Raw genomic sequence first — 14,006 nt, 5'->3', positions numbered from 1 at the left:
TATAGAACAAACAGTGAAATTTAAAGAAATGAAATTTATTTGTAATGCATTCGTACGAAGCCGGGACGCGGCGCTATTTTAATAATAAAGAATAAAGAATAGAATAGAAAATCATTTATTCAAATAAACTTACATTGAAGCACTTTTGAATAGTCCTTACATTTTTTTAATCTACCGCTCCTTCGGAAAGCTGTCTCATCACAAGAAAATTAGAAATGAAACCTATTTTTCATATATTTGATAATATGTTTCGTAATTATTTTCATAAAATGATACGCCACGTTGCTTACCGAACATACTGCTGAATATTGTATTTTTTAGCAGTGTATAAGTATATAGTGTAATAGTGATATAAAACATTTTCATAAACAAGTAACACATGTAATCCATCAATAACACATAACAAATCACCTGAAAATGTTGCAGATGACTGTGGGATGGTGTATAGAACAACGGGATCCTTTCCACTGGCCGCTGAGCTGGATTCCTTGTGCGGTTGAATGGTATTGACTGGAACAGAAACAGTTCCAACGGCTCAATATTTAGACAAATTAATTTAATTATATTTAGTTAAAATGTAAAAATATTAAATTCTTGTGTGTTATCACACTCTGAAATGGCTCGACCAATTCTTATAAAATTTAGTGTGTATATTCCATAGATCCAAGAATAGGATGTAAACTATTTTCATACCCTTAATCCATTTATTTATTCAAATTATACAATATTTATTCATATTATATGATATTTATTCAAATTATATACTTAATATTTATTCAAATTCCATAATATATATTCAAAATTTTATTTTATTTTTTTATGAGTCTGCATCAAATATATCTAGGACACTACATTTTCACCCTTCTGCCATCAACCCCTATTTTGAATGCTGATATTTAGATGGAATTTATAATAGCAAAACAATGTTTGCAGATCAGCTGGTAATATTGGTAACAAGATTAAACTTGATGTTGAATACTCTAAAGAGTATGTTTTCTTTTATTTATACAAAACAAGGAAAAATTTAAACAATACAATAAATCACTTTAACATTAATAGTTTGTTCAAATTTTTCACATTGTAGAATTACAGACCTATACACCACAGAATAGAAGTCAAAGTGTTAAAACATTTTTTTTCACAGTACACAAACCAATCATACAGAACACATAAAAACAATACAAACAGACAAACAGTAGGAAGATCTAAGCCATAGTCATAGGATGACCAGGCAGTCGGAGTGTGGCATCACCATGGTCATCAGGAATATGTTAATTTACCTTTTTGATTATCAATGTGTGGTTGTGGCTGGGTGTGGTCAGTTTTCATTTCATATTGTTTGTGAATGTCCTCAGGTGTACTGGGTCGTTCTCCCTCCGCTGCACTCTCACCACTATATAGAATCAGATAAAAGTCATTCTTTTGTTGGATATACACTATACATAACCACAATCCACTTTTCACTTTTACGGCTGATTGCGAGATCTGCGCTGGACTAGTTTTGAGTCAGTGTAAGACCTGTCTACTATACAATCATATTGGTTAGTAATTATATGTGTGCTGCTGAAATGCTGATTATACTAACATTCAAAATTGTATACTATGAGGGAGACAAAAATTGTAATAATACATAATTCACTTTTGTGTCTATGATTTCTTACACAAATTACTCATATATTATTTTGATTTTTACTTAAATATACAAGTATTGATATCTATCGTTCTATTGCCTAATTTTTAGTGACATCTAAAAGAAAATTCTCAAAGGAACTTATAATTGTGTCATAACCGCACATAGTACTTTTATTGAATTATAAATTTCTATACATGGTTTATTTTTGGCATGGTCACATTTACTAGTTAACCTGAAGGACGATCAGATAATTGAACACACACAGTGTTACTACATTCAGGTACTACTACTACCAACTGAGCCCAACCCAACAGGACATGAAGAGATCACTCACATGTGGACCGTAGCCGGTGTGTTCCCACCACAGCTTGTGGATGTCTCATTGCTACTTCCTGTATTGTTAGCTGTGGGTACATTAGGTTTACTGTCAATAGCAGGTCTTTTTGTAAATTTGTGTTTTTTCTTTTTTTTGGGCCTCACGTGTGGAGGCACGTACCCGCCAACTTTTACTGAGTTTGGGTATGGCGAGAGCTCGCCGGGCGGGCTAGCTGGTAATTCGGAACTCTGAATAAACTGAGCATCTAATGGTATATCTACGTCCGCCCAGAATTTAATTGAGGTAGATGTCTTCGGTTCTTTTTTTTGGAATGCCCTAAAAAGGAGGATTGGATAAATAGAAATTACATGTTATACACGGATTTAATGTAAGTTCTTGATACAGTATATTTTAATACAATAAACAAAGGCATAGGTTATGTGACAAAATGTAGGTTTTAAATAAGATTACATACGGATGTGACGGTTGCTGATTATATTTGATATTAAGTAAAGTTCGATTTCTATTCATTGTAACAATTTTATTAAATAGAAAAATTTAAGTAGGACTGCGAAAACTGAACTTGTTATTGTTTTGACAATATTTACAAGTGACAACTGACAATTTAAATGAAACAAATTAATGACATTTACGTCAATCACATTATTACATTTGGTAGGTTTTTTAAAGTGATAAACGACTTAAAATAGAAGTAAGGTTCCAAAAGCTTTAAACCAAATATTTATTTATGTATGATAATGGCATGGTGTGTGTACGAAAATCGTTAGGGTAGTAGGGGACCCTAACGATTTTCGATGGCGGGGCACCAGTGCAGGATGATAAAATCAGCAAAAGGTCAAGTCAGTTATCACATCGTTCAAACCTACATTTTGTCACAATTCACCTGATTACAATGAATTAATAATCCCCTTCCCACCTGGAATGTATGTATGTAGTTGTGTTGGCTATCAGATAGTACCTAATCTACCCATTTTCTAAACATCATCTTATGTGACTATTTGATTTATATGTTTCTGGAGTAGGTAAAATTTCAAGAACATCATTAAAAAATTAAAAGGTTTTATAAAAGACTTATAGTTATTATAGAAAAAAACATGGAATTACTGCGTAAATGATTTTAATGTCTTGGTAAACGGTTACCTGCTTAAGAGAACAGTGAATGTATTTAGATGTGCTTCTTTTATTAACTATTGCTGTTGGCGTATACATACACCTACGCCGAATAAAAATGGGGGTGACAGGGTACATTAAACCCGTTAAAAACTTATGAAGCGTAAGCCATCTCTTGCCTGACGAATACCACTTTAGTGTGAGAGCCTTTGTTGAATAATGACAATAAACTTCAGTCATGATTAATTTTATTTAGTATAAAATCTATCATGATACAATTACCTACCTAATACCGAGTGAGAACGGCTTGTTATACTCGAACTTTATCTTTTTATATATAAAATTCTCGTGTCACAATGTTACTTACCAGACTCCTCTGAAACGGCTTGAACGATTTTTATGAAATTTTGTATGCATATTCAGATTCGGCTACTATCTATTTTTCATACCCCTAAGTGATAAGGGTTGTCCATCTCTGATATTATTTTTTTATTTTTTGGGCAACATTTATTATTTGTTTTTATTATGTGTCATTAAAAATACATACAACCCTAAATTTTCACCCTTCTATCACCAACCCCTATTTTTTTATAGTGTTATTAATTTCTATGACAAAACAACGTTTGCCGGGACAGCTAGTATCTTAATAATATTATAAACGCGAAAGTTTGTGAGTATGTATCTTTGTTACTGTTTTACACAAAAACTACTGAATGGATTTTAATGAAACTTTACAGTAATATATGTAGCTTATGCATCAGAATAACATATAGGCTTTTTACTGAAATTTATATATTGAAATATAAAGCGAGTAAAACCGCGGGCACAACTAGTATTATCTATATTTACAAGCCAGTAATTATATAATAATAAGATATAGTAACAAGATATAAATGATATCTACTATTTTTTCTTTTTTTTTTGTAAACTAGCTACGCGCCCCACCTCTCACGGGTGTATCTACATTATTTTATACTTATAAACCTTCCTCTTGAATCACTATCTATCGCTAATAGTGAAATCCGTTGCGTAGTTTAAAAGATCTAAGCGAACACACAGCGGAAGCGACTTCATATGTATTATATTTATTGTACTGTGTAATAATAATAATAATAATAATAATCTCAGGACAATTCACACAGCGCCATCTAGACCCAAGCTAAGCTAGATAAAGCTTGTGTTATGGGTATTAGACAACTGATACAAATACACAGATATTTTTTTTCGTAAATACATACATATTATACATAGAAAATACCCAGACCGATACAAACAATCATACTCATGAATACAAATGTTTGTGCCGTGCGAGGAATCGAACCCGCGACCATCGGACGTAAAGCGGTATGCTAGACCGCCTGACCACTGTGTCAGTTGCCGTGTGTAAAGATTTCAACTTACAATAAGAGAAGATTAATTAGTATGCTTGTTCTTAATCATTGTTTGTGTACGGGACAGTGGCGGTGTCTGCTGTCGTACAGTAGGCATGTACTAGCAGCGAGCACACGTTGCAAGGGGGCACAGCATGCACTCAGCACTCAGCACTCACCACCCGCCGCCACTCAGCCCGGCCGCTTATAAAATGCAATATTGCTCGTTAAACCCACTTGACCTACGGTTCCCATTCACAGGCTGTTTTATTATTTCACGTTGTAAAAATATCGTGAAATATTACCTTGTAGCCTGAGGTTAAATAGGTAGGTACTCGTATACTGTTATACTGTGATACTGTTGCTGCTGTGTGCAAATAGTATTTAGTACGTTACATACCTATATTTTGCACGCTTAATATAAATACAGTGTGAATGCGTTAGGAATTTATCTGTTGTTAGCATAAATTTCTTGTTGTTGCGTTACTTTAAAATGACCTAAGTTTGTAATGTACAGTGCGGCATGAGGTACCCATGACATCTGCTTACAATTACTTATTACAGTTGTGCATTTTTTATTTTAATAACGTTTTTATGTGCATTACTAAAGAACCGATTGATTCTGCCTCATTCATACTTTCATTACCTAGATCACTTTCTGATTATTTTTTAATTAAAATGTAGCTTATGTTACACTGATAGATAGGTTTATTGCTACCTAATATCTGTCTATTATTATCTGTGCATACGTCAAAATTTATAATGATCTGTTCAGCCGTTTAGTCGTGAAATGAAACAACAACAAAAGAACGTCTGTTCTTTCAGTCTCGATAGTTTTATTACTAAGTAATATAGGGATTGTTAGTAATGTGGACACGATGATCTTAATGCTGACAATTTACCACGTTAGATTGACCTCCACGCGGTTCCCCCTGGAAAACATCGTGATAAATTCTTTGTAAATTTGTCACGATGGGCTAACTGACCTGACCTCATGGTCATCTTATCATCCACCACTGGTGCCCCGCCAGCGTCAACCGTTAGCGCAGGCGGGTGTACCGTTCCATTATCATCCATAAAAAAAATAGACTATATAACTGAGGTATTAGGTATTAGGATATTAGAGTAGGTATAGAAACATTATACACAGATACTAGCAAAAAGCAATTAAGTACATAAATTAGTTCGCGTAGTCATAGCCCTGACAAATTGCTAGTTGAGAATATTTTTTTATAAGTATAATAAATGAGAGTTTCTCTGTTTGTTTTATACTTTTGTGACTTACTTTTGTTACTCCATATTGGCGATCGTCGTGGTGATGTGAATCTTCCCACCGTTATTCTGAGTAAAGGTCTGGTGCCAAGAAGTGGGGCACCAGGTTGGTATGTGTTCTATGATGCCTTGCTACGCATCTGTATATACGACTATACTGTATACATGTATACTGTATGTCTCGTATGTATGTACATATACATGGATACACTATTTAACGGTATCAAGGTATGGGCCTGTACGAGAACATAATAATTGTAGCTGCCTGTGTTATTGAAACACGTTAATATGTAGGTCGTGATCCCGAATGTATCGGTGGCCGAAGAAAATTAAATAATAAGTATGAACTGTAACTAAGTGTCAGTACTAGGATTGAACTGGTGCCAACCGGGACATTTTGATAGTGTGTGCTAATTAAATTAAGGAAAATAAAACTATATTTAATACATAATATTGTACGTGACGAGTATAACGTGTGATAAAATAATACAATTATACAATCCCAGTTTCACGTGGCTCGCTCGGATCTTATGGCGTCTACTCGATTCTGTGATGTTTGATGAAATAAAGTTTTGTGAGGTTTCATTTTGATGTAGTCAAGAAATGTTCGCACGACCATCATAATATTAAAAAGTACATGCATTCTAATGAATAGGCTGTTCTTATATTTGTAGTACCACGAAAAAAAACTGATAATGTTATATTTTTGTTATGTCAACACAATTTTTATTTTTGTGTCACATATTTCCTATTCAATGTTAGAAAAAGCATTACAAAATGAAGTGTGATGGTAGCTATTCTTCTATCTTTATTTAATATAATCACAGATAAGTGTTGTACATAATAGAAATCAGTACAATTCTTTAAATTGTTAATCTATATGCCAATAAGTAGTACGTGGCCGGTCACACTTAACAAGTCCGCGGAACCCAAAGTTCTAGCCACGGAACTACAGAATTTTTCGACTGAAAATCACTACTTTTACGTTGTTTTAATCAGAGGGCGAGTGAGACTTCCCATGCTTTTTGATTGAAACATGAAACAAGTCGCAATCTATCACTGGGCTGTGTCAGGAGCCTTTATGTAACGCGTTTCGTATAGTTCGACCTAAAATCTTTGGTGCCACGTTCTCGAATGATTGGCTAGGTGTGTGTTGAATCATATTTCTAGCAGATTTCAAAAAGAGAATCATCCTAATGATTTTATACAACGAATTGTTAAATTATTACCGTTTCGTTCTAAGTGTTCAAGCAATCGGATTTTTTTGTGGAATAAAATACAATTAAGTATACTCCAACTGTTATGTACTTGTTTAATGTTAAATACTTTAACTGCGATTGCATAGGTATCTACGTTTAATCGATACAAAGAAGAAAAAACTTTTGTTCAACAAATATTATGCGAGTGACTTAAAACATTGGAAATTGTTAGAAAAGACAATGTGTTTTTCTTTACGAGTTTCAAGATATATATATCTGAAGTTATTTAGAAGTTTTATATTGAAGAATCGTATCACTCGATCACGAAAATACAAGAAGTTTGGCAAGTCAAAGAAACTGAAAGTGTCATGGCGGCGACGTTAGCTCTCACATGGTATTGTTTTGTGACTTCTAATTAACGTTACGAAGTACGACTATGTCTATACTACACATACCGCTTAATGAACACTTGCTTCTCACACACACACACACACAAACACACGCACACATTCACACGTATTGGGTATATCCTGCAAAATGTTATTTTATCTTCAATACTCTGTTTTTATGTGACTGAGTTTCAGATGGATTTATATAAAGGAAAATTCCAGTGCCAACACGTGCATACGGTACGAGATGTCGGAAATGTACCGCCAATTAACATTTCATATTTCATACCTACATAACAAGCCCATCCGTATTTATTTTACTTATATTCTTTTGCAACTTTTCTGATTTATTTTTTACTAGCTACTCGCCCCGGCTTCGTGCAGGTATATGTATGTATTATATATATAAACCTTCCTCTTGAATCACTCTATCTATTAAAATTAACACCTTCAAAATCCGTTGCGTTGTTTTAAAGATTTAAGCATACATAGGGACAGACAGCGACAGCGACTTTGTTTTATATTAGGTAATGATTTTTTTTATACTACGTCTTCGGCAAATAGGAATACGATCTATCTAATGGTAAAAGGTTACTGTAGCTTATGAAAGCATAAGATACCAGGGGTATCACGTGCCGTTGCTAACCTTTCAGAAACCTGAATATACCCTTCCTGAAACATCCTATGCTTTAGTCTTGCCAGAAAACCTTGGTATGGAGTTCATTCCAAGAAATGTAGTAATACGGTAGGAAGATCCTCCGAAACCGCACTGTTCGGGAGCACTTACGAGCAGGTTCCAGTGTCATTCCTATCATCGTTTTCATTACATGCCTTCGTAACATTCTTGCTATGTTCTTCTTTTTCATATGTATCGTCACATTACTATTTGTACGTAGGTATGGTATATAGATATGTTATATGTGCGTTATTGGCTAGAATAAAGCTAAAATAGTGACGGAGGGCTCAACTTTTAGATAAACCTAGATATTGAAACGAATGGTGTTCGGTAATATTCCTCTGTTCAATATTTGGATTGTACAATTTGCTCACGCTTCATCTTTTATCAAATTTGTTATTTTTCGTTTTGACTAGACAGTAATTCTGATATTTCAGAATTGTACATTGCTATTGAACGCATTTTCTGAATGTTTTCGAACTTTAAACAAGATTTCACGTATTTCTGTGGTACAAGCGGCTCGTTCACACTTTGTGTTCCACAGCAAAGGGTGCGATAATAGAAGAGAAATGACTGATTGTTCAGTTATTTGCTTATGGTACTGATGATATACTTCCTCATAGAGAGATGATTTTAATAATGGGTACACTACTTTAAAACTCTGTCTCTTCCAGGGTTATTCTGTTTAGTGCCTGCCATGTGTTTGGACAAAGTCTAGATAGCATGCCGTTTGAGAACAATGGTGTATGCAGCAAAATGATCTGCAACACATTGGAGAAATTGAATGAATTAAAGAACTGCATGGTAGTGGTTGGAAACCTTCAAGTTTCGCTTTTAGAGAAAGCGAAGAGAGACGATTTTGAGGGAATATCGTTTAATCTCAGAGAGGTAAGTAGAAAGTCTCGTGTACTTTTAAATTCAGGCCTGAGCGCCTCAGAAAATGTATATAATTCACAAAGAATATTTTTTGCCGACTAAACTGAGTAAGAACAGTTGAAGCAGCTTTTGTTACGTACATTTTGTGAGATTTCCAACTGTCATTGCAATAGAGATGTTTTTGTACAGGTTACTGGATATGTGGTGTTCTATCGAGTGATTGGTTTAGAGTCAATCGGACAGTTGTTCCCGAACCTGACTAGAATACGAGGAGCACAATTATTGAACGACTATTCACTGATCGTTTACGACATGCCCAATCTCAAAGAGGTTAGTACATTCTAGCTTCGGCCTAGGCGGCCGGTGACCTAGCGCTTTAACACACCACCGCTTCACCTACTTTCGACTGTCTCGGGTTAGATTCCTGTACAGTACAAATATTTTTATCTATTGTAAATTGTTTAAATTTTTTCATAAATTATCTAATTTCTATTGCAGCCTTAGCCCTTCTCAACAGATTAACTTAATACGTTAAATTGATTTTTCTAATTTCTTTAGGCAACTATGTTATGCGTTAAAGACTTATCTTCTATATAAGATTCTATTCTATTTGAACGTGGTATATGTTTAGTTTTCATTAATACGTATCGATTTAGTTGCTGTAGTTGTGTGTAGTTGTGTGTCATGCGTTTCAGATCGGCTTGTACAGTCTGTTGAGAATAGATCGGGGCGGGATAATAGTGTGGGCCGCGCCGCAGGCCTGTTACCTGAACACGATCAATTGGAAGATCATAGCGCCCAGGTCCCGCCACGTGCTTGGCTCGTCCGACGTTAAGATGCAATGCGTCTCCACGTGCAGGTGTACTAGTGATGTGGAAACGAACTACTGCTGGAATTACAAGTCGGTGGACCATAATGAATATATAATTATTTTTTTTATACTACGATGGTGGCATACGGCCCATCTGATGGTAAATGGTTACCGTAGCCTATGAACGCCTGAATCACGAGAGGTGTCGACCGCGTATAAATATAAAATAAATAAGTTCGTTTTATACAATTTTAATTGCAACATTTTATTTTAGACACAAGTTTTTGTAGACTAATCTCTCTAAATATATAAAATGTATTGTTTTGCTACAAAATATTGCGAGTAATGTATTGTTGATAATTAAAAATCTTGATACTTTTACATAATGAATAAAATATTTAATAAGATTCTGTTTAATTATATATAAATGTAGCTTATCTGTGTAGCATTATGCAACACATTATTTTTGATGACTATTTAATAAGAATGATAATAATGTGTGTACAGAAAATGTCAGCGTTACGTAGAGGGGCCTGAAGCAGACAAATGCAGCGAACAATGTCTCGGCTGTAAGAAGACCAACGGAAACAGTTGCAGTGTTTGTCGAAATTATACATACAAAGGGCGCTGTCTGTCCAAATGTCCAAATAATACGTTAGTATTACCGTCATTTTTTTATATATCCAGATGGTGGTAAACAAACATACGTCCCGTCTAATGGTAAACGGTCACCGTAAGTTATGGACGTCTGAAACTGAAAAACCAACAGGGGTATTATTTGCACGTTGCCGAACCTAAGAAACCTTAACATTTTTTTTGACAATACCCATGCTGTAGTCTCTAAAGAAAACTACAGCAGGTACACTACATTCCACAATATAAGTGTACGCGGGAAGATGCGCCTTTGAAACCGCGCCGTCCGAGATCACTTAGGTGTAGGGATAACATCCCTGTCTGTATATTCAGGCCACAGTTATCGCTTACAATTAGGTGGGACCTCAGCTTGTTTACCATTGTAGGTACATAAAGAAATGTTGTTATATAATTTTAGCATCTTCTATTTTAATAACAATGAATTTCTTAATTTTAATGTCACAATGCTCTGTACACATGTAATTGAATAAGACATTTATATTATTTCAGATTACTTCTATCAATGAACAAGTATTGTTTAGATAAAGAAGAATGCTCTCATTTAAAAGGATGGCCATGGAACAACACCTGTGTCTTTGATTGCCCACTGGGCTACGTCGTTTCTAACATCTCAAATAACATAAGCTGCAGACTCTGTCCCAAATGTCACAAGGTTAATTATAACTTTTATTTGAATAGTATCTAACAATGGAGAAGCGACAACTCAAATCTTTATTATAATTGTAAATGGATCAGTTAGTTTGAATCATTTTAAATAAGTTGCTAATTTTAAATTAGCGTCTAAGATGTACTGAAATGTTGTTATTTACTGTGAAATTTACTTGGTGGAAAATAAATGTAGTGTTGAATTTCAGACTTGCAACAGTTTGGTTATACAAGCAACGAGCGCCATACAGGCCGCTCAGAGGTGCGTCTACATCAACGGCTCCCTCACAGTACACATCAGAGCGATTCCAGAAGCAATGGATGAACTGAGAACATACCTCGGTCAGATAGAAGAAGTTTCAGACTTTATTGTCATTTATGGATCACTCGTTATAACGTCCTTAGAATTCTTATCCTCTCTTCGGTATATCGGTGGTAGAAATTTAAAAGACAATAAATACAGTCTCGTCGTAGACGGTATGGTTAATCTTCAATCGTTATTCACCCCAAACGTGACGAATAATCTAAAAATTGGCCGCGGCGCGCTTAACTTCTCCCGTAATCCCGTTTTGTGTATCAACCACATAGAACAATTGAATCGTTTGTTTCCAGTGAAGCCTGACAATTCTGATCTACTGCACAGTAACGGTTACAGCGGTGGCTGCAAGTACGCGTCCGTGGGCCTTCAAATACGAGTAGTGAACGAAAGTTCTGCTCTGGTGATGTTCACTCCAATGGAGGAGCCGGACGTACACTACACCATATTGTACATACGGCTACCCATCGGGTCGCACAAGATGTTTGTGCCTGAAACTTGCAGTGACTCTGAATGGCATGCTATAAATGTTCCAATACATTTTGGTAAAAATGGTCTAGTGGAACTGACATCTTTGCGACCAGCGTCCACTTACGCACTATGTATAGAAAGTTATGACGCTCCACGAAAATATCTTGCAAGAAGCACCATTTTCAATTTTACGACACCAGTTGGCAAACCAGAGCCACCTTTTATTTCTGAACTAGTCGCAAATTCTTCAACGCTTGTAGTTTTGAGATGGGTGGACCACAAAGTGTACCGTCCGCATATAACGCGATATGAAATTGATTTAACTATTATAGATATTAATTTAAAAAATGTGGGGATTCGAAATCATTGCAAAGACGACAATATACCGGAAATAGACTACTTTCGCCACGCCGTGGTGATGAGACCTCCATCTGATTATGATAGAAGCTGCGAATCAATGTGTGGAGTTCTGTCGACTGTCACCGCGGGTGCTCTAGTTGAAGATTACCTTGATTTTTGTAGTGACGAAGATTCTGACTGCAATATTGATGAGGAGAAGGCTCCTACTAATACAACGTTAGGAAGGTTTGTTCGTACCATGTTTCTAAATATTAGTGGACCACAGAATGACTTTCAAATCGGTGGCTTAGCACCGTATAGAGATTATAGATTCCGGTTGCGCGCTTGTGTTGGAGATATTTGCAGTCGCTCTGCACGAAGTGTGGTTAGAACTTTGTATTCAGATTATGCGGATGTACCTAAGTTAACTTATGCGAATGCGAACGACGACGGTGAGATTTCGGTAAAATGGAAACCGCCTGATTTTGTGAACGGCATTGTACTGTCCTACTCTGTGCAAGTGCTCATTCCAAAAATTACAGAGACTGATGACATTGAATTCTCACCAAATGTGTGGTGTGTAGCTGCTGAGAAATTTAATTTAGTTGTTAAGTATATAGTAACGAAAAAATACTACGTCAGAGTTTGTTCATCCAGCCTTGCACAGAGCAATGCGTGTGGTGAGTGGAAAACTGTCATTGCAGTCACAGAGTACACTCAGAACTGGTGGTTTGCTGTTCTGTTCGGGCTTTTGTTATTTATAACTTCGATTGCGGTGTGTGTATATTGTAAGAAAAGAGATAATACAGACCAGGTTCCTCTTATAGACATGACGCCTACATATAATATGACCGATACTGAACCGCCTTTCATGTTATCAGACCTAGTGCCTCTCTCCGTGTTTGTAGATCACAATAATTATACAATGTAAAATTTTAAGAGACCTACAATAAAATATTTTATACATAAAACTATTATCATTGTAATTCATACCATACTATATCATACCAGCCTGTTATAAATCTGCCTGAAAGATTTAAATGTCATATAAAACACTTGCTTTGTAAAAAGCTTACCTACTATAAAATTGAAGAGTTCATTAACGATAATAATGTTTTTATAGAAAAACTTAAAATCCATAGCGCTGACAATATTATCTGATTGCACTAAGAATGAGTGCGTAGCGGTTTCCATGTTGATTATCGCATGCCTCTTATATCTTATACTGTAATTATTTACATATAAAAAAACCTATTCAAAAGAGCAAGCTTCTTGCTCATTCTTCTTGTGATGAATCTGCATTGCGAATGAGTGGTAGAATCAAAATATGAGTATTCAAAAGTGCTTGTAATGAGTTTATTTGAAAAAGATTATTTCTATTTCTATTTATTCTGTTTTTTTTTTAATGATATAGAAAAAGAATATAGACAAGAAAGAGAAACTGCTCACATTTCTCGGTGCATTTCATTGGATGCCTTCAGACACCGCCCCGTCTAGGCAATTTCCTATGGGTGGAGTATAAATCTATATTAAATTTACAACAAACTAAGTGGTTGTTACGCAGAGGATATTACTCACTAACCAATAGATATTTCGAGTTTTATTTTATTACTTTCCTAAAAATTTTAAACGTATAAAATTCTTTCCCTAAACTCGGTGACAGTCAAACATACAGCTGTATTTCTTATTAATATTATAAATGCGAAAGTTTGTGAGTATGGATGTATATTTGTTACTCTTTCACGCATAATCTACTGAACGGATTTTGATGAAATTTTACAGTAATGCAGCTATCAGAATAACATATAGGCTATAAATTTCACAGACACGGGTGAAACCACAGGCACAGCTAATATAATAATATAATCGGTCGGTACTCACGGAACGGTGAACAACAAACTTTTCATT

General features: G+C 35.2%; 2 protein-coding genes across 2 annotated transcripts; one reads left to right on the top strand and one right to left on the bottom strand.

The window, feature by feature from the left end:
- Positions 1-183: 183 nt before the first annotated feature.
- LOC131855660 (uncharacterized) lies at positions 184-2,542 on the bottom strand. Its single transcript, XM_059206958.1, has 4 exons — positions 2,425-2,542; positions 1,968-2,285; positions 1,281-1,393; positions 184-510 (listed from the first exon to the last, which is right to left on the bottom strand). Exons 1-4 carry the CDS (start codon positions 2,478-2,480, stop codon positions 287-289), a joined length of 711 nt encoding a protein of 236 aa, XP_059062941.1. The 5' UTR covers positions 2,481-2,542; the 3' UTR covers positions 184-286.
- A 3,556-nt stretch (positions 2,543-6,098) lies between these two features.
- Positions 6,099-13,150, top strand: LOC131855591 (insulin receptor-like). Its single transcript, XM_059206872.1, has 8 exons — positions 6,099-6,177; positions 7,068-7,315; positions 8,661-8,874; positions 9,052-9,192; positions 9,558-9,763; positions 10,181-10,327; positions 10,817-10,979; positions 11,182-13,150. The coding sequence occupies exons 2-8, from the start codon at positions 7,290-7,292 to the stop codon at positions 13,027-13,029; spliced, it is 2,745 nt and encodes a 914-aa protein (XP_059062855.1). The 5' UTR covers positions 6,099-6,177; positions 7,068-7,289; the 3' UTR covers positions 13,030-13,150.
- Positions 13,151-14,006: the final 856 nt, after the last annotated feature.

The sequence above is a fragment of the Achroia grisella genome, unplaced genomic scaffold (genome assembly GCF_030625045.1).
Source record: "Achroia grisella isolate CSIRO2021 unplaced genomic scaffold, CSIRO_AGI_Agris_v1 utg146, whole genome shotgun sequence".
NCBI lineage: Eukaryota > Metazoa > Arthropoda > Insecta > Lepidoptera > Pyralidae > Achroia > Achroia grisella.
This window is presented reverse-complemented; position numbering and strand designations above follow the sequence as displayed.

Coding starts and splice junctions, on each gene's coding strand:
- LOC131855660 (XM_059206958.1), bottom strand. CDS start 2,480: ATGAATAGAAATCGAACTTTACTTAATATCAAATATAATCAGCAACCG. Junction 2,286..2,424: donor AATCAGCAACCGTCACATCC/GTATGTAATCTT, acceptor CCTCCTTTTTAG/GGCATTCCAAAAAAAAGAAC. Junction 1,394..1,967: donor ACACCGGCTACGGTCCACAT/GTGAGTGATCTC, acceptor GATTCTATATAG/TGGTGAGAGTGCAGCGGAGG.
- LOC131855591 (XM_059206872.1), top strand. CDS start 7,290: ATGGCGGCGACGTTAGCTCTCACATG. Junction 7,316..8,660: donor GCGACGTTAGCTCTCACATG/GTATTGTTTTGT, acceptor TGTCTCTTCCAG/GGTTATTCTGTTTAGTGCCT. Junction 10,328..10,816: donor TCCAAATGTCCAAATAATAC/GTTAGTATTACC, acceptor ATATTATTTCAG/ATTACTTCTATCAATGAACA.